General features: G+C 36.6%; 1 protein-coding gene across 2 annotated transcripts in view; it reads right to left on the reverse strand.

The window, feature by feature from the left end:
* IBTK (inhibitor of Bruton tyrosine kinase) overlaps nucleotides 1-25,238 on the reverse strand; it is a 53,048-nt gene that overhangs the window by 17,398 nt on the left and 10,412 nt on the right. For both annotated transcript variants that reach the window (XM_063150565.1, XM_063150564.1), the window contains exons 3-23: nucleotides 23,914-24,010; nucleotides 23,458-23,582; nucleotides 22,511-22,621; nucleotides 21,155-21,325; nucleotides 19,944-20,061; nucleotides 18,070-18,250; nucleotides 16,601-16,724; nucleotides 13,662-13,839; nucleotides 12,785-12,959; nucleotides 11,367-11,960; nucleotides 9,927-10,013; nucleotides 8,930-9,012; nucleotides 8,792-8,829; nucleotides 6,922-7,015; nucleotides 6,433-6,534; nucleotides 5,572-5,689; nucleotides 3,852-3,912; nucleotides 3,031-3,158; nucleotides 1,606-1,718; nucleotides 867-1,015; nucleotides 514-677 (exon numbers count right to left, since the gene is read on the reverse strand). In XM_063150565.1, coding sequence (XP_063006635.1) covers nucleotides 514-677; nucleotides 867-1,015; nucleotides 1,606-1,718; nucleotides 3,031-3,158; nucleotides 3,852-3,912; nucleotides 5,572-5,689; nucleotides 6,433-6,534; nucleotides 6,922-7,015; nucleotides 8,792-8,829; nucleotides 8,930-9,012; nucleotides 9,927-10,013; nucleotides 11,367-11,960; nucleotides 12,785-12,959; nucleotides 13,662-13,839; nucleotides 16,601-16,724; nucleotides 18,070-18,250; nucleotides 19,944-20,061; nucleotides 21,155-21,325; nucleotides 22,511-22,621; nucleotides 23,458-23,582; nucleotides 23,914-24,010 — 3,011 coding nt within the window. The remainder of the gene's footprint in view (nucleotides 1-513; nucleotides 678-866; nucleotides 1,016-1,605; nucleotides 1,719-3,030; nucleotides 3,159-3,851; nucleotides 3,913-5,571; nucleotides 5,690-6,432; nucleotides 6,535-6,921; nucleotides 7,016-8,791; nucleotides 8,830-8,929; nucleotides 9,013-9,926; nucleotides 10,014-11,366; nucleotides 11,961-12,784; nucleotides 12,960-13,661; nucleotides 13,840-16,600; nucleotides 16,725-18,069; nucleotides 18,251-19,943; nucleotides 20,062-21,154; nucleotides 21,326-22,510; nucleotides 22,622-23,457; nucleotides 23,583-23,913; nucleotides 24,011-25,238) is intronic.

Here is a 25,238-nt window from a genome sequence, read left to right on the forward strand (position 1 = left end):
AAGGTATCTGTAAAGTAAGCTGCAATTCAACTCAATTCAGGGACAGGCTTTGGAATAAAATATAATCAGCACTTCCTCCATCTCTCCTTACACACAAAAAACAATACTCATTATACCAAGTGTACCAGTTAAACCTGTGGTGTTGATTTTTACAGCCCTTGTAAGTCTAAAGGCCTAAAATATGTCAAAGTACAGTGGAGATTCTAAAGGCTTCAGGCATGGTACGATTCTACAAAAAACTCTCCTGTATTTTCACAGTATTAACCAAGTAGGTGTTATAAAAACAGATATTAGAAGTACGGAGTGGAAGCAATTAAGAAAAAAGAATTATATATATATATAGCATTGTTTTTCTCAATTAATAATTACAAAATATTCTCCTTTTATTTAATTACCAAGATCTTGAGTTCATGTGTACAATCATTTTGAAGAGCAAATAGCTTTTTAGTCTACACAGACCATTGTTAGCTTTCACTACCAAGTGTAAACCAGCAACTGTAAGTATTACTGCACCTGAAACTGGTTGCTACCCAATTGGGAGGGCTTGCAGAGCTGTGTCTGGCACTGGGAATGGACTGTGGAACAGACTGCATCACTGCTGATGCTCCCTTGTATGACTTCATCTCCTTGTTAGGGTGAGAGGGTTTCACACCCGGACTGCATACTTTGTCCTTCATCTAAAGATCAGGCAGAAAATAGTTGAATAAACACTGCAAACACTAAATTTTATTTTCTTAATCAAATAAACTACAACTCTTCAAAGTCATCTACTCCATTGTACAACAGGTTCACAGAAAGACTCTAAAATAAAAACTCTGCTTTTGATGGACTAGATAAACAAAAAAATTGCTTAGAGGAAATCCAACCTCAGTCCTCTCTGGATGAAATCCTTTTGTGAAGTCAGGGGACTGCAAATCTCTGGGACTACTCACTCCTGCATAACTACCTTCAGAGTCAGATGTTAAGAGTTCTGGAAGTGAGTCTACTGAGTTAGCTTTATCCAGTTTTACTGAGCCTAGAAATACAAAAAGATAGTAGAACTATTAAATCATAAGAGCCAGACTAAACAATGCTTAACAAACACAAAAATTATTAACACCATATGATGAATATAAAGCAATCAGAAGTTTACCTAGTCCAGAATACCAGCCCGTGGTAAGTAAAAGCAAATTTTTTGCTATCCTAAATATTTTTTCAGACTAACATTACTCCTAGTTTTCTTCTTTTGTCTCAGAATATACAAATAACAACACTTTTCCTTTAAATTCTTCTACCATCTTCTCAATAAAAAGTGAATAATTTATTCTTTATGTTTCAGAAAAAAAACCTCCACAACAGAAATGTTCCAATTACTAAAACCACATAAGAAAACGTGTATTATCTTTATTTGATAAAATACATGCATTTAGCTGAACTTGGGTACAATGACAAACACCCTTTCAAAAAAACCCTTATCTTAAGAATTCACTATTTAAATTCAACTATAGTGTTCATTAGAAAAGAAATAATCTTTCTAAGATTTCCTTCTTGAAATACAGACATTGCATAGCATATTACACTGTATGCTCTGTTTTTATACCTGAAAGGAATCTCTTTCCCACTGACCTGTGGAGGCCGGACTCTGAATAATATCTGACAGATTATATCCTCCAGAGCTGTCAGACCGTTTTCTTGGCTTCTTTTTTGCCTTAGTTTTTGCTTTTTTGAAAAGGGCTTCCCTAATAGGAAAAAGACCAAAAAACCCACAGCATGCATTAAAGCCAAAGAAACTGAGAACTCCCCGTGTCAACGTCACCTTTCTCAGTCAGCAGCAGCAGTTATACTTCAAACAGTAGTACCTCACCTCAGCAGCCTGCACTTCCTGCCTGCTCCTCTCTGCTTATGCACTGGCACAACCATTTCATAAATGACTTTGGGGGAAAAGAAGAATCCAGGAGGAAAAGAAAAAAACTCTTTCCAATCTAGATCTAGCCTCTGGACTATTACACTGCACACAGACTTCTGCTGAGACAGTGGAAGATACAGCTGCTGCACAGGCTGGCACTGCCACCTAGGTCAGATTAAACCTGCTACATATCACAGCAACTGACATAAAGCAAATTACATACAATTCTCCACTTTTTTCTCTCTTGCTTTCTCCTAAATGCTATTAGGAAGAGTGAAATCAAATTAAAAAAGGCATCTTTCATTTTAACAAAACTACTAGATATTCAGAATTACATGAAATGCAGCTACATATTCAGAATTATATGAAATGCAGCTACAGTGCACTATTTCAAAGTTTCTTTAAGCAGATTTTTGTTAAGTAACTATATAGCTACTTAACCACTGCTGCAGCACTACCATACTTGGGGTGTCTATTTTTCAATCCTTGGACTACCCAATTCCCTAGATGGTACCACCCTGCCTTGAAAAACACTGGAAGGTTTAAAGTTGAATATAAAACATCCTCTCAGTTGCCTTGATCTACTAGCTCTTACCTACACTAGTTTATTCAGTGCAACACGTACTCAGAACAGTACACAATATTTCAGGCGAGGTTTCCTCTGCAGGCTGACGTTTTATCACACTATTTGGAAGCCTGTTACCAAGCCATTCTATCGTACTACAAAGTGCTGTATTTCACTTGACAAGTCTGTGATAGTTCTTAATATCAAGAAAATTAGATTATCACATTTTTTCATACAGATCTATAGTACATTCAAGTCTGTTTTTTCTTTTGATCTCTCCTAATGCAGTGAAGTACAATGAACTGCACAGCTGGTCTCACACATATACAGATACTCTCATCACATGCACAACCCCCAAACACTGCTGTGAATGCTCATTTTGCAACCTTTACTCATACGCCATTTATAAGCTGAAAGTGCTCTGCTGCAGTTTTGCAACATTTTCAAAGACTTAAGGAAACTGATAATGGTCTTTGAAATCTCATTTCTTAATCTTTCAATTCTGAACTTAAACACAGTCAGGCACCAATACCACACACAGTTCATGTAGTAAAAATATTGATGAAAAACAAACACTTACTGAGAATTTTGTTCTGTATTCATTTCTTCCCTCAAAAAGACAAAGTTCTCTCCATCTACAGGCTCAAAAGAACTTATATCAGGTCCATCTGGATATGGAGTAATTACTCTCCTGACCATAGCTGGAATCTGTAGTTGAAGAAGTTGTTACATTAAGTTTCACTGAAGTTGTATGCTAGCAAATTTATGTAAAGGGCCAAAACTGTTCATCATTTAAAATCCTTTCACAAAACAGGTAATTAATTACCTAACAAGCTTATAAACTTAAGTTATATCTTTAAGCAAAATTGGAGAAGTATCTTAAGTGACAGACACAAAATGCCTATGTTTCATCTATTGTTAACTTATGGCAAAAAAAAGCTTAAAGATTTTGCAAGCATTTATCTTTTACAGTAAGAGAATACTGGATTATAATGGGTCTTGGCTTTCACCATTGCATTACAGTTCAATTTTCACATTATTCTTCTTACTGATTTTAACATCTATATGATCACCCTGAACATTTTAGCTTCCTTCTAAGTAAGGGATGTTCTTTTCCCTAGGTTTTGCTTACACTGTTCCAAGCAACAACTGTTAATTACAGAACATTAATATGTTTCATGTGTATAACTAATTAATTTAAAAGACACAACACTGCAGCAGCAGTAGCTAGTGAATAATGAAATATAGACTCCTTGAGAGTGATAATAGCAGAAGACAACTTTATCTTTTGAGTCAGATGTTCCATTTCAGCCTGTCACCTACAGACTCTTCAGGTACGTATTTATCACATCCATTCTCATTTTACACCTAATCAGCTTACACTCAAGTTGTACAACTTACCATTTTCCTGTAATAAACAGAAAGATCCTTCACAACTTCATCACTTAAGACTTCCAGAGTCCTAAAATAAAAAAATATATATTTTTATCCTTAAATATCACAGTCATCTTAGCAACTTATAAAAAAAAATCACATTAATTAAAAATTCAGATTAACATTTTGGATTAATCTCACCTACAGGTATTATCATCTATTCATGGCAGTCAGAGTCTAAAGGAAGACACTGAACACAAAATAAAAACTAATCAATACCTTTGTTGTAGGGTAGGATTAAACACACAACCTTCCCACCTACCTTCACCTAAGATCACAGCCAAAACAGACCAATATAGTTAAGTTACCAAGAACTGGTAGCTTTACCTATTTCTGCACACCGTCCTCCTGACATGTATCTAAATACTCCAAATCTGTGTAAATTCTCCATAAAAGTCAAACACAACACACAACACAGACATTTATGCCAATAAATAATACTACAGCAACAAACTTGACTCAACAGAACTGTCTTGTCCATGTGAGTAGTTCTCCTTGCAAAAAGCCGTCAGGAGTTAATTCTGTTTCTCAAGGTCTCTCAAATTAAAACCCTTTCTACCCAACACTAACATTTTCAGATTTTCATTAAAATGTAGCCAGACTCCTAATTGTAATAAGAAAATTACATGTAGGCTTAAGAGGAAACTAGTCTGAATTCCAGGTAATATTTAAGGCAACATTACTATATTTTTACTCTTCTCTCCAAAATCAAAGGTTAGAATGTTTATATTTTATAGAGAGGGGAAGAGGGAAATTGCTAATATGAATGAACTTCTGCATCTGGGATGCAAGGGAAGCCACTGCGTGACGTGGCAATGAAATGCTGGCATCCTGAACTGTTTCAGACCTCAAAGAACTTCTCTAAGTGAAAAGAAGTCTGACAAAAAGGACAGAGAGAACTCACAATTGAGATTTTTTTTGGCTTGGTTTTTTGGTGTTTTTCTTAAGGTTTTGCTAGAAAAGAACTTCATTCAGTGCTGATAAGGTTTGCTCTGAGAAGATGATATGTACTTAGGAAACAACTTGACGGCCTGTCCAAATGCATCAAGAGAAGGAAGGCCAGAGCACACCTTCAGCTTCTCAGAACTTTAGAACCACTGTGGAAAGCAAGGATAATAAATAAATTTGTTCAGCTCTCACTGCAGACATTAAAGCAAAAAGACTACCAGAGGACAGGCCCATCCTCTTTGGAAAATGAAGCAGCTATTTAGTACACCTGCTTAAAACAAATCAAATATTCATTGTTAACAACCATGTTTTTAAAAAAAAAATCCACCCAAACAAACAGTCCTAAAACAAACAAAAAATCCCCACAATAATCCCCATCCCCCCAAAAAACAACCTCCAAATGAACGGAAAAGCCCCACAGCAGCTTTATGCATCTTCAAAAATGCTTTTAAAACCCCAGAAAAGACTAGACCTAATGTTAAAGCCCACTGAATTCCAGAGAGGTTCTTCATGCCAGACTGTAACATATGGTTTTGTATTACAGAACTGGTACAGTATGTACAGAGATTTAACTAGCTTCTCTCTCCCTAACTGACAAAAATGAGACTACCTTTAAGCTAGAAGCATTCAGCTGCATTTTAACATTAAACTGTCCATATTAGTTATTCCAATCCTTTTACCTTTTGGGGCTTTTTAGATTTTACAACTAGTACATGAATATATTTGCATTTCTGCTTACCTTGCTTCAAGCAAAGCTGCCATATTGAGTCCTATGAACTGCAAGCAGGACAATTTTAGCTGTTCAGCATTATACATTGCTGAGAACTCCAACAGCTCAGCAGCATTCTTTAAGGTCACTGCAGAAACAAAAACCAACAAACTATATTAGATAATTGGCTGTAGTATCAAGGAGCCATTTTAAGACTTATTGTGCAGCATGATCTAGTTATTGAAACATATCTTATACTTCCCATTCCTAGAAAAAATGCTAATGCTCCAATGGCCATAAACAATAGGGAGCTCCATGTTATTTGTGGCAGCTTGTATGCCATGGCTGCTGCACAGAACTAAAAAGCCCCGCCTACAAACAGATCAGTTTCAAAATATTAAAACCCAGCAGTCCACAAAAAAAAGGAAAAAGAAAGATAAAAATAGTAAGTTTCATAAATAGCATAAACAGTTGTTAAACGTCCAAATGCTCCAATTTAGCACAGATAAAGAAAAAATAAGGCGGGCGAGTGAAAGAGGAGAGAGGGAACACTAAATACAAGGACAGAAATAGAAACAGAATTCATTTTATCATATTTTAAAGAAAAGAAATTTCATTTCAATGAAATGAAGATTTCATTTGGTTTAGATTTTTTTTGTTTTTTCTTTTTTACTTTTTTTTATTAAAGAGCATGAGCATAAGTAATGGAAGATCATGCTAACTTAGAATATTGCTCAGACTAAAGAAGCAAGTATTAGCAGATGTGCAATGAACATCAAAATGTAATCACCTGAAAGGAAGATACACAAATCCTGTGCTGCAAAAGGCAAGAACATCTAAAAATAGCAATTTTGTTCTCTAACCCTTTACAATACATATGGAAGGACTCACATTTTTCTGCAATGGCTACTTCACAGATTTCTTTGAGTCTGGATACAAGAAGCTGGTCTGCTACCACAAGAACATTACATATGAATTCCACATTTTGAGAATCTGGAAAACAAAGCATCATATAAACACTGGGGGCAAATCAAAAGCAACTATAAAAGAGACAGCTTCAATGAAATTTTACCAAACCACAAATATAATGGCTTCGCAAATTTTGATGGGATTTTCACAACACAAGAAATAGCTTAGAAGAGTACCAGCAATCCACTTTTTGAAGCAACAGAAGGAGGGAAAAGGAAAACTGCAGTTTGACAAAATAAAGAAAAGGTAAAACAAGGCCTGGGGTACTGCTATTCCCTCAAACTCCAAAGAAAGAGTCAAGAATTTTGATTTTTTTAAACGTAACTCCAACACAAGCATATTAAGTTTTGAATTTCTATTTTAAAAATATAAAAATTGCAAGAGTTACAGTTGAAAATATATTAAAGGCACCTTTGATGGCAAGAGCTTCATCTGTATACAAGTAATCCACAATTATCTGTAGTATGTCAGAATGGATGGGCATTTCCAGAGCTGAACAGGTAGCCTAAAAAGCAGAAATATTTAAAGAAAAAAAAAAAAAAGAAGAAATAGAAAGAATAAGAGAGGCTGACTACTTGGAATAAAATGCAAAATTAAGACAGTACCTATATTAAGAAAATAACTCAGATTGAAGGTGACATTTTCAACATCAATTACTTAAGCATTAGTACAAAATCTGTCCAAGTTTCTCAATCAAGAATTGATTGTAGCAAAGCAACTAAAATCTGTTCAAACTTCTGAATAAATACCCATGAAACAGTTTCATGTTTGATCACTTCGATCATCTACTCTAACAATCCTCCTTGACTACATTACTTTACCAACAATTGCCTAAAAGTAGAACTACAGGAACCCTCTATGCAAGTACTGAACTGCTTTCCTTTCAAGGTCAAAAGAGCTAATGAAATCATGAGTTCCCAAATAACAATAATACTGAAGTAATCACTACTGTTAATACCTCTGAAAACAAGGTCCTCATCAAGTCCTCCATTTGGACCATCCTAACCATTAAGATAAAGCTTTTGTAAGAGCAAAAATTGGCCACTAAACCATACAACTGTCACCATCTGTGTTTATTCAACATCATTGCTAAACAATTTTGGTTTACTTCAGCTGGTACCCAAGTAAAGCTTCATACTAAAATATTTACTTTGCTTTAGAACACACTACTGGTACTGACATATTTTCCTTCTAAAGGTTAAAAATCTCTTACAGACATTAAGGTTTTTATATAACATCTACAGCCCTTGCTTCATAAAATATTTACTTATTAATTTAGGTTGATTTAGGTTGACTTACAAAATAATAGACAACTTATGAACTATATACTACTGATATACAAAACCATTATACAAATGGACATTCAACACTCAAAAAAAAACCCCTTAAATCCTTAATTTGTTGCAAATATGTTTTCTCAGGGATGACTTGGGAAAAGGCAGCACAGTAACCTGGAGGACAGGTGAAGTTCTGTTTCACAGCAGAACAGAACTGCCTACTTCACTTAAGTACTGAATGTTCTTAATGTATTGCCAGAAAACTAGAAATTTAAGGAACTCCTGCACACTGCTTTAGTTCTTAGTCTCAGAAAAATGCTTCTCCATTTAGACCACTCTTCTCTTTCCATAAACATTATCAATAGTGCTCAGGTAGTTAAACAGAGACATTTGTTGGAATTACAATGTCCAGGAACAACCAGGGCATTGACAAACAGCAGGCAAATAGGAACCAAGACAAATTAAAGATCTACACCTTTTGAAACAGCAGTTGGTGACTAAGTAGAATAGTCCCTGATATCCTCTATTTCATTTAACAGCAAAAGTCAGCTGGAGTTCTACACACTGACCCTCAATCCTGTTCTCTCTTGCACTCAGTACACATGACAAGCTATTCCAATCTGCATACTATTTAAATTGTACAATCTTTTACAGAAAGAAAATGAAAATTCATCCAAAGCAGTATCCCATAAGAACAGTCCAGTCAATGGTTTTTAAAAATCCATGAACTAGTTCAAACTAGAAACCCCTAAAATAAAAGCAGTAATTTCCTTCGATATACAGTATTACATTTGCTATTCTCATTTAATACACAATCTCAATAGTACAAATACAGTGTAACCAAAAATGTGGCTTGTGGGTTTTTTCCTTGCAAATAGAATCAAAGAATCCAACCCTTTCTTTCACCTAGCATTTAGGATATGTTATTATAGGAAAAACTGAAAAGCTGTCCCTTATTTGATGCAAAAAAAAAGTACCATCACACATGGTTTTGGCAAACTTACCTCAATCCATGAGCTGCTTAACATGCTGTGAAAATAATCTGTAAAGAAAGGCATTTCAGTTCAAGATGCAATAAAATGACAGTTAAAAAAGACAATATAACTTATGTTATATAAAGATATAAAAATACACACACATACCAAGTCTTGCACAAAGTACACACTTATGACACGGGAATTCCTTTCCATCTAAAGATTTCAGGGTCACATCGCAGAGGTATGAACTAGAAGATATTTAATAGCATCAGAACTGTGACTATTCAGATTTACAACTATTACAAGTTGTAAACTCTACAATTAAATGATAACTTTAGCAAGTTAGGATTTATCCTTTGAAATAACACACACCTGACCTTTAATAATACCACAGAACATGAACCCAGAAGAACAGGCACTATACTTTCCAGGGAGAATTTCTTTGTCCAAAGTTAAGCTTTAAAAATTCCATCTGAAATATTTCCTTCAAAACTCAGTCAATTGCTGTTTCAAAAATGCTATGATTAAATAAATTAATTATGGCTTATTTTCATCAATCTTAAATGGTCTTAAATGGTTAAGTTACCTATTTCTTCAAGATCAGGAGGTAGCATAGGCTTTGATGATGCATTTTAGGAATGAAGCCCAATTCTGAGAAACCAGCTACTGTCATGCAATGTTGCTTTTCCTATATAGACAGACTATTCAGGACTTTGGGTATAAGTAACTCGATCACATCAATAAAATTAAAAAAAAAATCACTTTGCTAAAAGCAAATTAGAAAGCATTTGCTTATTTCCAATCCATGTATTCTTGTTGTTACAGAAAGCAGATTTACATAAGTCAAATTGCTTTTGACTGGATTATCCATTACATTTCTCCTGGCATTAGCACTCAATGACACAGTTAATCCACAGAACACCTTAAGGAACAGTAAAAAGAAACAAGGATATATCACACGTAATCTATCCCCAGTTACTGATCTACAGATCAAGTCTATAAATATCTACAGAGAACTTCCAAACCTGAGTTACTCTGACAGAGACAATTGCTCACCAGAAGTTAAAAGGCAGTTGGATCAACTTCAGCCCTTACTTAACATATAAAGAGATGACATAAGAGGAAGATAGTGGGGCAGGGAAAGTTGATTTCAAAAAATTACCATTTCTTCTGATTTAACTTTGGTTTGTTCCCATTCTTCTTGTTGACAATGTTAATTTTTCCATTTTCTAATCTGACTCCATCCAACCTGCAAATTATTACCATTGGTAATAGGCAACACAATTAGTATACAGTTCAAACCATTAAGAACAGTTTCACAAAGTAACAGTACTTCAGTGGGCTCATATTGTGAACATGAAAACGAATCATCATACAAAAATAGAAGCCAGTTGTTACTTTAAAGGTCTTCAAGGAAGATGCAAAATGTAACTGACATTCTTTCCTCACCTTAGATATGTATTTATTATCTATTTATTATCTGAGATGAAACCTATACTGTATAGTTAATGCCAAAGTTCAATACTGCAGAGTCAAAAACCAGAAGGTTAAATACGTATCAGTACCAGCCAATAAACTGAGCAAAGACAGTGGCTGGGATTCAGCACAGGCTTTTTTAGCATCCTAATTCATAAAGGAGGCTTGTGAATGGGATGGTAAAGACTCAGGAGTGCTGCTGGGGGATTACAAAGTAATACACCTTTAAAGCAAAGTACTTTACCACAGAAATATTACTTAGGAACTCAGTTTTAGCAGCAGCCTCACATCTTGGCTGTGTATGCAAGAAGTTCAGTAAGAAAACTGAAAAAGTTCATATCCCTCTTTAGAAGAGACAAATGCAGGGGGGAAAAAAAAACCAAACTGATTAATGCAGTTCTACAGAGACATCTGATCTCAATTCCATTTGTTTCAGTATGTAACATAAAAATTACATCACTTGAGCAAGAATTTAAATTTGCTTTGTGGTGTTTTACACTAAACACATTTGCTGTCTTGTGAAAAAACTGCTAGACTACAGACCACAGTATAGAAATTATGCAGTTCAAAATTCAGTTAGATCAGTTGTCTCTAACATAACCAGTACTGATGTTTTACAACAGTCTTTCTGGAAAGCCAGATGATTTATCCCAGATATCAAATCTCACAGAGCTCATGTCTTAGAGGATACTGTCATGGTTTAACTCATCTGGCTAAAGACCACACAGTCCCTCATTCACTCACTCTGCCCTCACCACCCACCAGTGGAATGGGGGAGAAAACTGGGGAAAAAATAGTATAATTGTGGGTTGAGATAGGCAGTTTTAATAGGGCAGAAGAAGAATGGAACATAGTAGTAATGCTAACAGAATGAGCAGATACAAACCAAGTGATGCCCAAATAGTGATGCAATAGCTCACCACCCACCAACCTGAAACTCCTATATGTACTGGAAATAAGCCCAGTCAGTTCCTAAGCAGCATCCCCTCATCATCTACCCCTAGTTTCTATTCTAACATCAGTGTCTTAATTTTCACTATTGTCATAAAAACTGAAGTTAGATCAGCTTACATAATAAAACTACAGGGCGAGGTTGTCAAATAGAAACGCATTTCCTTTCACCTACCTTCCACTTAAATTGCTGAGCCCAAACTTCTTTGCTGCACTTTGCAACATTTTAATGAGGTTAGCTTCATCACCAGCTTTGCCTTTTTTAGATTTGCTCTTCTGTTTTTCATTTATAACTTGCACTTGATTATTTCTATAAATCTCAAATGCAGACTTTCCATTGACATTTTCATCAAAGCTCATTTTGCTGAGATTCGAAATTAAAGTATCTTGATATTCGTCTGATTTTTCTTTATATGAGATTTTTGGCTTATAACCTTGAGTCAAAAGATCACAAGTATCAGTGTATATGAACTGCAGAAGGTATGCAAACAGATCTGGATGGACCTTCTCAATTACATAGAGATCACATCCAACAGCATCCTCATCTTTTCGGTAGATGTCTGGAGTGTCTAGCTGGCTGTCACTGGAAAGAAAGAGCTTCCTGAAGAAGTCGGAGCGTACGGCCAAGATGTATTTGTGCACGGGGTACATTCTCGTGCCAATCTGAAAAGTCACATCATGGATGCTGTCCATTTCATCTGTTTCATCCAACAGTTTGCCAAAATCCATTCCAAAACTTGACAGTGACACACTTGGAATTTCATAGAGACTAAAACAAAATTAAATCCATAATCAAACACTATTTTAATCCTTCATCACATTTTACATAGTATGTTTAATGACGAGAACAATGATGTTTTCATTTGGTTTCTTTGTTTCTTACATTGCTGCACTGCTCAACATTTCTTGTCCTGTTCTTTACAAGAATAACTAATAATATGGTATTTAGGCAATTAAACTACATAAAGAAGACTCGTCGAGCTTCAGTGTATTTATAGTATATAATATTTTGCCTTTATACAGTACCAGTAGTATCAGAACTATCTTACCTTCAGCTCATTTTTCCAATGTGAAAACACAGAAATGTGCTTGCTATACTTCATATTACAAACTAAAGCAATAAGGGAAAAAAGCTAATGTTCAGCTATTTATCACAAATGTTGGAAACTATTATGAGAGCATAAGAAACATGGCCCAGTATTCTATTTATTTATTTCACTTTATACATTTCTTTCCAACCAAACAAAAATTCACCCATCACTTTTACTTAAAAGCTGATTATTGGTGATTACTGAAGGGGTAAATTTCTACAGTATTTAGAACTCAGAGTGTATTAGGAAATACATGGCAAATGCTTGCCTTAAACACTTCAGATAAGACATCAATAATGTGTATTATTATGCAAATACATAGGCTTAGGCCTTTAGATAACTTCAACATAATAACTAACAAAGTACTATTCTCTAGCAGTATGGATAACTGTATTTACTGTGACTTCTGCATGAGCCAAAAAACTGTTTGGAAAAGAAATGTTCAATCACAATCACACACAAAAAAAAGGAAAAATTACAGCTGTTGCTATCTTAAATATACCTGGTTTTAGGATCTGACTGTAATACAGCAAAATTGCAGCCGCTAGGATCAGTGGCAATACTGACAGCTCGGTGGACAAAAGTCAGCTTCTGAAGTCGAATTCTTTCATACACGCTGGTTGTATCATGTTCACAAGCCACATCACATGAAGGATGCTGAAGGCTTGATACAGGTTCTGTTAAAAGAAAAAAAACCAGAAAGTGAATACACATCATAGAAAGATCCTGCTCATTAAAATACAACTAATACAACAAAAAGGCAAGACTATGACATTGGTATGTCCATTGATGGAGTAACTGAATAAGGCTAAACCATCCTGAAATTTCAGCTTGCTTATTTACAGAACATATAGGAGGAGAGCTGACAATTTCAGTTAAAATTTTGTCCTGTATGAGACAGATACATTCCTTGCAGAAAAACAAACCATAAGGACCTACTTTCAGTAATATGAGCCAAGCTAATAAGGTGGAAGTTGCTTCGGACCTTGAATTGTGCCCAGATAAGGGACTGGGAAACAGGTTTCACAGACTTAGCAGAGCAAGCAAGTATATGTTCCTTCCCTTGCTCAGTAACAATTCTCTTCAGACTGATCATCTAATATGTGACAAGATCATTACACTAGATCATTATGCTACTACTATTCTCCAGAAGTATTTTTTTTCCCAGAAATCTCCACCTAAAGGTATACTGAAGGGTGCAAAGTCAATCTTAGTATTACTGAGGAAGGAGTCCAGCAGCAGTCAATGCTAAAATCTGTCAGTCACAGAGGAAAGAACAAACTTGCCACATAATAATACTATTAGAGATTGTAAAGATTCAATTAAACTTTTTTACTGATTTAAAAGTACTTAAAAACCACTAAGAAATCATGGCTAACCTTTCTTTTCTGAGTTTTTTTTCCCTTCTTCCAGCCACTTCCCTGTGAAGGCTTCACCATCATGTGTCACAAACATGATTTCATTCCCATTCAAGGCAACATCAGACATGAAGACTTGCCGGCCATACACCCAACGACACTGCTTCATGGAGTTGTTAGATGACTTCCAGCAAAACACCTATAATATCAAATTTTTCAAGAAAAGGAAAATCTTCATGTCATTTAAAAGCAGTTACATATTACACATTACTTTTTAAACACAAGAACATATAAAAGGAGAAAGACATTAAAAATTTTAGGATGAAGTGTTACGAGCATCTATTAGAGAGAATCCACAAGTAAAACAAGGAAAATCTATCATGCTATCAAGATCCATTTGCTCATGAAGAGCATCTGAAAACCTTCTCTAAATACTGAAATATCTTCACAGCAGTCAAGCATAGGACAAGTTTTATGGACATCTTGACAAGGAGAGTAAAAGGTGTCAAGTCAAGAAACAAGTTTTATCTAGTTCTTAATTTACAGATTTGTCCAGCTGGTTTGCTTGTAAATTAGACAAAATTCAAAGCTAGCACACTGGAAATTTAAATCATTTTCCTGTTAATTGCTTGACAAAAATCTCAAATTTCTCTGCACCAGTCTAGGTTTGAAATGAAGATCATGACCAAACACCAACTTCAAACCCCTCAGGAATATGAAGCACTGCATGCACAGCAAGACCCCAAGAAGGTACACTGTACATGTCTGAAAGACAGCCCCAAGCAAGGTGAAGTCAGAATGTGGCATCAGCAGTGCTAAAGTCAGGCCTTCGTTTTCTACCACTGAAGGACTGAAGGACCTGCACAGGTCTGTTAGCACCCACATAAGGAAGGGGCAGAAGAACTTGAGTAACCTATTTCATTTCCCCTGCCTTGAGCCCTAAGAATTAGAGAATGTTGAAACTGAAAGAGATCTGCGGAGGTTGTCTAGTCCAACCCTCTGCTCAAGCAGGACTACCCAGAGCCAGCTGCCCAGGAACACGTCCAGACAGCTTTTCAGTATTTCCAAGGATAGTGATCTCACAACCTTAACTGAGAACCTTTGGCAGTGCTGAACCACCCTCAGTGCTTCCCGATATTCAGATGGAGCCTGCCCTATTTCAGTTTGTGCCCACTGCCTCTGGTCCTGGATCTGGGCAGCACTGAAAACAGCCTGGCTCTATCTTCTTTACATCTTCTCTTCAAGTATGTATATACAAGATTCCCTTTATGACATTTATTTTCTAGGTTAAACAGTACTCCCTTCAAGAAAACGCAATCAAGCCAAACCAGGAAGCACTGATTCAGTAAACCCAAGTGTTAAGATGCCATCCCTCTCCTTATTCAATAATTTATAATGCCTGAAAGCACTGAAGATCCCAATACTTGTCAGTATTCAACACGGAAAGATATGAAATGCACATGGACATTCTTCCTCTGGTGCAGGAAGATCAAGTAATTCCTTACTGCTAAAGCTGTGTCCCAAAGATACTGAAGGGGCACTACCAATACTACAGATGCTAGAGGCTACACCTCACATGATCAAATACTGAATTGAAATTTTATCATCTCTGAGACAACTAATGACCTAATGAAAAGTTAAGATCATTTCAAAACATTATTCAGCCAAATGCGAGGGAAGAAAAGGAAATGACCACATTGCTCCTTATTTTGATATGCAAGCACCTTTTTCAACATTCTTTAAGAAGGCATTTCAGCAGGAAAAGCTTCTTTGTAAACACCACTAGATGGCAGTGAAGGTTGAGATCTCTCAGTGAGCAGATCGAAAAAAGGGATTTAGTAGGGTCCTGTAAAGCAGCACTTAAATAGTAAGGGAAAAAAAAATAGTGAATGGGGTGACATCAGACTGGTCACCTGTCATTTACTGGGGTTGCTCCACAGGGCTCCTCAGCCCTGTTCTCTTCAGTATCTTCATAAGTGACTTAGAGGCAGGACTGAGAGAGATACTGAGCAAGTTCACAGATGATACAGAACTGGGAGGAGCTGCTAGCTCCCTCCAGGGCAGGGAAGCCCTGCAGAGACCTTGACAAATTAAAAGCTGGGCAACCATCAACCACATGAATTCAACAAGAGAACGCGCTGGATTCTGGACCTGGGATGGGCAGCCCTGGATGTATGGACAGAGTGGGGAATGAGATACTGGAAAGCAGCACAGGGGAGTCCTGGTCAATGGCAAGTTAAACATGAGCCAGCCCTGGCAGCCAGGAGGGCCAACCCTGTCCTGGGGGCATCAGGCACAGCATCACCAGCTGGGCAAGGGAGGGGATTGTCCTGCTCTGCTCTGTTCTGGGGCAGCCTCACCTCCAGTACTGGGGGCAGTTCTGGGCACCACAATGTAAGAAAGACATTAAACTATCAGAGAGCGTCCAAGGAGGGCAACAAAGATGGGGAAGGGCCTTGAGGGGAAGCTGTGTGAGGAGCAGCTGAGGGCACTGGGTCTGTTCAGCCTGGAGGAGACTGAGGGGAGACCTCACTGCAGTGACAGCTTCCTTGTGAGGGGAAGGGGAGGGGCAGGCACTGATCTCTGCTCAGTGGTGACAGTGACAGGACCCAAGGGAATGGCCTGAGTTGTATCAGGGGAGGTTTACAGCAAAAAGATCCTTCACCCAGAGGATGGCTGGGCACTGGAAGAGGCTCCCCAGAGGAGAGGTCACAGCAACCATGACAGAGTCTAAGAAGCATTTGGACAATGCTCTTAGGCACCTGGTGTGACTCTTGGGGATGGCGCTGTTTAGGGCCAGGAGCTGGACCTGGCAATTCTTGTGGGTCCCTTTCAACTCAGCATATTCTATGATTCTGTGAAATTCGTTACTTTCTATGCATGACTTTGTCCTGTCTAACATTTAAAGTTTAATTAATCACTATGCAGCCTGCTATATAATTATAATTATAACAACTTACCCTTCCAGCTTCATCCAGTGCCAGAATGCAAGTCTTTTGACCCCCATTTTCTTTAAGATGCTGGGTATCTACTTTATATTCCAAATATCCTCCACTGACAAGAACTTTTTTAAGGTTCAGCTGTCTGAAAGAACACAAGAAGTTAAATTAGTACCTCCGTATTGGGTACCTCATGTTGGTTCTATGACAGTTACCTTTTTATTTTACACAAGCAGTAAAAAAGTAAAGCTGAGGCAGTGACACTGAAAAATTACTTATGTTTAGTTTAATTCTACTGGTTCTATTAACATAGTTGCTAATATTACAGCAGACTATAACTTTTCTTTTGTTTTTAAGTATATCAGATTGTATATCTGTAAGTTCTTCACAAAATTACAGATTTTGTGAACAATCTGTAATTCTTCACAAATGGAGAATTACATTTGTGAAGAATTGTAATGAGTGAAATTCATTACATGAATTACATTTCATGAATGTCACTCATTCCATGAGTGAAAATCAGTAGATTATGTAGCTTTGATTTCATCATTACAAAAATTTGTTCAGCTGTTTGTATTAAAACATCTATCCTGTCCCAGCAGGTCACTTCTCAAGGGTTTGCTAGGTCTTGGTTTTTAGCTGATCAAAACCATATTCATTATCTTTTTTCAGTTGCTTAGCATAAGAACACAGGACACAGCATTAAGGTTCTTCAAGTGCCAACATCTTCACTTACAGCTATGTAGAAATTAAGTATAAAGCAATCATTAAGCTGTAATATGTCAATAAATACTGTCAGAATTTGAAGCGAAGCTGAAAAACTAGGGGGGAGTTATGTGGGCAAAATCAAATCTAAAAAAAATCTATTCTAATCTGCCATTGCAAACTAAATAAAAGAGGATAGGATTAAATATTTTCCTAAATTCATGAGTCAAGAATCCAGCTTCTTCAACAGGTTTTACACCCTGGTTTTAGCATATGTACCAGAGGATTTCACAACGCCCTCCTTGCAACCTAAATTACTTTTTATAATGTACTATATCTACACATTAATTAGGAAATTCAGACCCCAAATCACTGATTCAAAATCATAACAACATAAATAAATAGACTTGCAGATCTTCAACATCTCTACCAAGACGCACTTAGACAAAATCAGAGTAACAGGGGAAGAAAAATACCAGTTTCAATGTCTTTAAATTTACGGCACATAATATTTCCTCCTAATGTGTTTCTTTAAATATCTTTGGTAAACAGTAAGTGGCACCTTAGCCTCTTGTAAAAAAAAAAAAACTAAAGAACAAATGAAGAAACAAACAAAAATGATAGCCCTAGTTCATATGAAAGAACTACCAATGAAGAAATTACAGGGCATCACTGTATTTTCTGTACTTTATGCACAAAAATCTTGAAAATAGCTTGCAAGTATACAACTACAGTGAAATTTTCCCCTATTGTTCTTCATGACAAATTAGAAAAGTAACACATACTTGGAAGCTATCTTTTTGCACTGATAGTCTGCAAGTAAATAAATATCTCCTCTTTCAGAAACACATACTGTAGCACCATCACTTGCAGAGACCAGGGACACAGAGATGTCTTTATGGTGTAGAGCAGAGACCTGGCGAGGTGCAGTTACACATTTTTCTCCATTAGGATCCAGCAGATAACCTAGAAAATACAACACACTCAAAAGATTATTTGTCATTCCACACATTGTGCATTTAAAGGATAATTTATGACACTACTTTGAAGAACCTTTAAATTCCAGGAGATTTTTTAGGTAGTTGGATAACTTGTCTCTAAAATATTTAGGCAGATGAGACCCACCACACCTACTTGTTACCTCACTACAAACACCTGAAAACCAAGACCTGATACATAAAAATGAAGTAAGGCATATTCAATAGGGAAGCTATTTAATGTGGTGGTACTGCTTCGATTCCAAAAAAAAGAGTATTTACTTGATCATACAAAAATTCAAAATAGTAGAACTACCATAACACTGGCATAAACTACAGATTATTTTGGACACTGGAATACAAAAAAAATAAGCTTGTCTAAAATATTACTGTAACTGCAGGTAAGCAAGAAGGCAGCAGTTACATGAAACAGAAAAGGTTGGAGCTGTAATGCAATATCTCTGAAAACAAACCAAACAGGTCATTGCTGCTCTGTTGCAACAAGAAACCTAACATCAGGAATCTCATACATGGCATAATCCTGATTTTTGATTCTTGGCATCACAGAGCAGAGCACAGATACCAAGAAACAAGCAGCAGAGCTGCCTCTACAGCTGGCAGCAACCCTGCCACAGGACAATGTAGGGCTATGCTCAAACATCTGACGGGGGCAACGTTTACCACCACCTACCATGGTGCCCAGCTGACACAGATAATATCACTTAAGATTCAATTACTGTCTCTCTATGGTACTGCTCTAGGCCACATGCTAGCCAGAACAATCCCAAAAACATAAGCAACCATAAAGAAAGCTTATTTGATGGGTGCTTATAAAAAAAAGGCAAAAAACCCCAAGAAGACACTCATTACTAAGGTATTTCTCAGACAAAGAAAAGATTTTTCACATACCTTTGACACCTTAACACAGAAATACAAAACTACCTGGAACCTGAGGCCAGAACTGATTAAGTACCAGAGATAGCAAATAGTTTTGTCTGCCCATAGACCCAAAACTGCAAAAATGCAAATCTAAATCAATATAGCAATACCTGTTTATTAAAAAAGATAAAAGCAATTAAAATGCCCCATTCATACAAAAAATCAAGTTCACTAGTTGGTAATATATTTTTAAAAGGTTCTTTCTTGATTTCAGAATAAGAAAAAGTTAACTGAAGATTCTGGTAATGGTATTGCTGAAAAAATTCTAGATATAGGCAAGTATTTAACTTTAACTTAAAAAGTTAGTATGGAAAAAGTTATCAGAAGCATGTTTACAGTGCTTCATGAAAGAAGGACATAGGCAGGAGAGCTCAAGGCTAATTTATAGTTTATTAAAGGCAATGCCAGCCAGATTGCTGGAAGGAGACGAGCTTGCCTTGGAGTAATTTCCAACACAGCAACATTCCATTTCCTCAAAGTCTCCAGTGGCAGGACCACACAAGATACATGGAAGGTAAAAAGCTCCTGTCATCTCTAAATGCGAAAGAAATTGGTAGGAATGAAAAATATTCTTTGAAAGAAGTGTGAAAGGATGATGTCATCAGATTGGTTAAAAAAAACAAACAACAAGAGAGAGAGAAAAAAGCTTCATCCAGGCTTCTGTTCTCAGAAGCAGATGATAGGTTAAGCATGAACAACATCTTTCAATGGCTGGGTTTACTGTCAGAATGCTTCTACCTTACCTAGTTGGCCGCCATTCAGCCCCATGGTATACACTGCTTCCTTAGTCCATAGCACAGTATGGAATCTGCCTGCAGCCACTCCAATCACCATTCTACCTTTCAGGTTTTTTGCCTGAACCTAAGCACAAATCCAAAGTACATCTTAATATTAAGTAGCAACAGGTGATTTTCACATGTACAAACTTCTGACAACATTTAACTCCTAAAGTCACTAAGAATGAAGCACTAATATCAATCCACATACAGTCTAATAAATCAGATTATTCCAGAAGTTTGTCAAGTGGGGTACTATTGCACGAATGAAAAAAAGAACAAAACTTTTTGTAATAGCTAATCAGAACTAGAATCAAGTCTCCTTAGGCTGTCTTCATATGTAAGATGTTGAACAAGACTGAACAGGACATCAATAGCACAGCCACAAAAGACTCAGGTGCTGCAAAATGTCAACTAGAAGTTTAAACTTGCAAGTCCTAATGGCCTAAACACACCGCAGAACACTACACTACTAATTCCACACTTCACATTTAACTTAAGTTTTCCATATTAAGATGATAAAATCATAGCAAATACTGTGGATATAGAGTTGTCATTACACTACTGAAGAACACACAGTACCCCAAACCACTATCCTGTTGCATTTTAGCCAATCATTCTTTTTGACACTAATAGTGTCATGTTGCTCTACTTCAGATGAAGTTAAAGCTTCTTTACTTACAAAAAAGAAAAACAGACATTAGGCATAGAAATATAGTTAAGCTGCTGATGCCCATACCCCCTCTTCCCTGTCACTACTCTTGCCAAAGCACCGACTCCAGTGCTTCCAGCAAAGGATGTAATGCTCCAACCCTGAGATCCATCATCCAGTGATCCAAAGGAGTTCAGACCATGATTCTCAAGTGATACATATCTATTCATACTTTAGCTACAGAACAATTTGGGGAAGAGGGAAGAAAAGGGTTTTGGCAGTTGTACCTTGTATCACACTACAAATTTTGGTCTTGTTCAGGTTACAACTCAGACATTTATCAGGATACAGTTAAGATCTGAGATGTCTGATAACACAGAATCAAGATTTATCTGAACTCACATTAAACTTTGCTGTTCTGAAAAAGCTTAGTGGTTATTTTTATAATCTTCACATTTTACTTTCTTTTAAGATAAACCAAAACAGCAACACCAAACATTTAAGCTTTGATTGATGTTATTTTTACCTGTCTTGGAACACTGCAATTAGAAGGAGGAGGAAGAATACCCAATTGATGGAAAGTATTCAAACCAAATGTGTAAACATATCCATCTTCTGTTAGAACAACAGTATGATCCTTAGCTGCAGCTATCTGGGAGCACTGATGACCAGTTAAGCCTTCAACAAGTCTTGGAACCTGAATCAGGAAAAAAAAGAGTTGATACAAAAGCATGTTGTTTTGTTATTAACCAGTGGCCATCCATGAAACTAAAGTTACACCAACAGAAAGTCATGACCAAATATTGAAATAAAGATAAAATGCATTTGAGCACACAACACACTCATTAACATAACAAGCACATCCAGTGCAGTAAGATTAACTACTTTCATTTGAAATGCTATCATGGAAATGTCCTTTTCTATGACGAGAGATGAATTTTAAACCACCTGCTCTGGAATTAGGTTGGAAACTACATCTTCAGGACAGCTGAACAAATATTAACTATCACGTGGTATTTTAAGTACCACAAACACTAAAGCTATCTCCCTCCAACACAGGATAATCCTGATGAAATTTCACAGAATAAGGAAGCAGTTCTGTATCTTTGAGTCTCGATGCACTCTAACATGACTTCTCCTTTATTCAACCACGTAACATCACAATTTTGAAAAGTAATTTGAAAAAAAAATCCTAATTCAACAGAATTACTTTCTTTTAAAAAAAGTAAGAAAATGTGAGCTCCAGCCTCCACTATAGCATTCAGCAACAGAATATCAAGTTCTACCAGATACTCAATATTAGAAATTTTTAAAATTGACTATGCTGCAAGATAAATGCATGCTACAAGGTAGGATAAGATGCTTAAGTCTAAGAATTGTATTGTTATCATATTTAGTCCTCTCAAATTTTAGTTTTGTGCATTGCAGCAATATACTATTCAAATGAAAATGACTTTTCAATTAAGTTGCATAAGTCTAGTAAAAAACAACCCTACCAGCCCTCTTCCTGCCACTACAGCTTGCCAGCACTGTACTGCTGTTCCTCTGCCAAAAAGCCCAGACAAAAAACATTTGCTTCCTCTTATCTAGCATCAGCTGGCCTTTAAATCAACTCAGTCATAACACAAGTTTGACCACAGCATCTAGCTATCTGAAGTTAAACTATAATTAAATGCACACTTCTCTACTCTCTGCCACCTCACTATTAGCACTGGGAAAGCTTTCCTGTTACTTAGTGGGAAGCAAGGAGATTGGTTTGAAATGAATAGCAAAATCATTTTGAAAGTACACTGACAGAAACTCTAATTCCCTTTTTAGCCTTGCTGCTAGAAATAAAAGAAACATCATAGCAGACTACAAGGAGTAATACAAGACAGCATACCAAGCAGGTTTGCTCATCACCATGACCCAAGCGCCCTCCTTGTCCATGTCCACATGTATACACTTGGCCTTTGTGGGAAAGGAACACAGAGTGGAATTTGCAGAGCACCACCTGATAAAAGAGCAAAAAATGCATGGGAAGAGGCAACATAGGACAGATTAATTTTTCTGGATAATCTGAAAACACCTGCCATAAGTACTTTGTGAAGAAGTTCTGCTTTAAACTATATCCATGAAAATACAAGTAGGATAGTGGTATTAAATCATAGGACACATAAAATACTTTCTTTAAACATATTATGTACTGCCTTAAGCTACTTGAAGAGATCAACAGTTTCAGTTTATTAAAATAAGATCAAGCATGGCCCCACAGGCTAACAGAAACTCGAAAGACTGAATTTTAAGGTCCACGGTGCTGCCTCAGAAATGCCAAAGAAAACATGTGAAGACTGCAGCACAGATTGTCTGCCCTGAATGTTTGCTCAAGTTGTACTTTAAACTTTCAAATATTCTCAAACTGAAGTCACAAGAAGTTATTAGAGACATGTGCTTAACAGCATATGCTGCTTTGAACACAAGATGAATTTTAATTCAACAAGTACCAAGCACATTTATTATTCCACTTCAGTTCAAAGTGTGACTGCAGTCACACAGGAAGTCAGCAGCTCAAAACAGTTACAGAAGTTTCTGAATGTATTTAATGACACACAAGCCATATATCCAAAGTAAATAATACAGAAACCCCTGTTCTCCCCAGAAAACAGAGAACCACAATTTCAGTGATGGTGAATGGGGGTGCAGGGAGGTAAGGAGGTGGGCAGAGAGGGGAAGGCACCAAGAACTGTTTTTCCATGGAAATCTTCAATGTTTGATAACTCCCCTTGCTCACTTTTTCCCCCTTGCACACCCCTCCCCAGGAGAAGTGCCTATGTAATACATGAGGAATACCTGTTTAATGTACACGCCATTCCGAGGAAAAAGGTCCACCAATTCAGGATGATGTCTACCCTGCTGACCACCATGGCCCAAAGTAAAATTTATATTGTTTCCCCAGGTGTAGACTTCTGTGGGATCTGTAATGAAAAAATCCTCTCTGGTAAATGTATCAGTATTGTGCACATTGACTTCAAAAAACAGCAATTGCTATTTTTATCTAAAAATTTAAGAGGAAATTTTTTTAACCTAAAACTAAACTTTAAAAACAGTTAGTATTATAAGAAGTAAGGTACCATGACAAAATATTCCAATAATATTGTACAGATGATCAACACTAGCATCAGGCATCTCACAATTTATGAAGTCACAATTAAAAATAGAAAACATTGTATAAACTGGTGCATTCATTAATACATTGTTGAAACAGATCTCATTGCAAAATACAAATTAGACTATTTTATTTCTTACCAGTTTTCTTGAACACCACATGGATAGGCCTATCTTTCATCACAAGATCCAGGGCTGATAAGCCTTCTTTATCCTGAACATACAGACTAACACCATGCTGAAAGAGGAGAGGAGAAGAACTGAAGTTAATTTTAACTGCATAGCTTAATGTAAACCAGGTAAACCTTTTAAGGAGCAAATCATATCTTTAATTGAAGTTTAATACTGATAAAAGAAAATTTTCAGATTCAAGTAAACTGTATGCAAATCTAAAATAAACCAAGAACATTGCAAATCTGTTCTACCATGTATACATCTTGTTGATATATTAACATGGATTTTATTGTCTCAACACTGACTGTATAATAAACTGTAACCAGCAAAACACAAAGGAAACAGATGTGAAGATAAAGCACTGACATCTAGGAATGGCAAGTTTTCACCAAAAATTAATTTACCAGCTTCAAAGGATGCATGTTCTTAAACTGGCATTCTACAGAATCAGTTTTGACAAGCTAGACAAGTGACAAAATAAAAAATAAAATATTATTACTTTGAAAACAAGCAAGGAACAGAGTTTCATGGTTGCTGAGAAAAGGCAAGAGGACACAAACAGCCAGGAAAGAGAGAAAGGGAGAATTAGGGAAGGTTCAGAGGCACAAAGCATGCACAGGTCATTCTTTCAGAACTTAGACAGACACAGACAATCTCTGTAAATACCATTTTCTCAATAAAAAAGACTGCTGCTACAGCAGCATTGATCTTAGGAAGGAAGTCAAGTTCCATCAATCACCTCCCAAAAGGGGACTCCAGATGTCCTCAAACAGAATCCAATAGCCAACTCAGCTGTACCTGCATCCCTTGTACCTGAGGTCATGGCTAATACAAAGGATACCTTGGAAAACCTCACACTTAAGAGGCAAACACACGAAATACAACTTTTTCTGAGAAAAACATTCCCCAGAAGAACAACAGCACACATTCTCCAAATTATAAAGACAACCCTAGTGCAACAGGGCTGGGATTAATTCACCATATAATAGAAAAGACTGACCTATTTTTATGACCTAACAGACAGCTGGATATTCTTCATTTCTGGAAGTTGTTTTAAATGTTCACAAGCAGACAGAGGCTGTAGGGATATTCACATGGTTGGAATTTGTGAAAACAAACTCCAACTGCTGCATGGCAAATCTTGTAGTTAGATAGAACCTCAGAATAAGCCAAGAACACCTCCAGCCCACAGCAGAAGTCTGTCATCCACACTAGTTTAGGAATCCAGAGGCTCATTCTGGAGCTAGTACTGTTTAACATCTTGACTTATAACCTGGATGATAGGCTAGAGT

Source organism: Melospiza melodia, chromosome 3 (genome assembly GCF_035770615.1).
Source record: "Melospiza melodia melodia isolate bMelMel2 chromosome 3, bMelMel2.pri, whole genome shotgun sequence".
Taxonomy (NCBI): Eukaryota; Metazoa; Chordata; class Aves; order Passeriformes; family Passerellidae; genus Melospiza; species Melospiza melodia.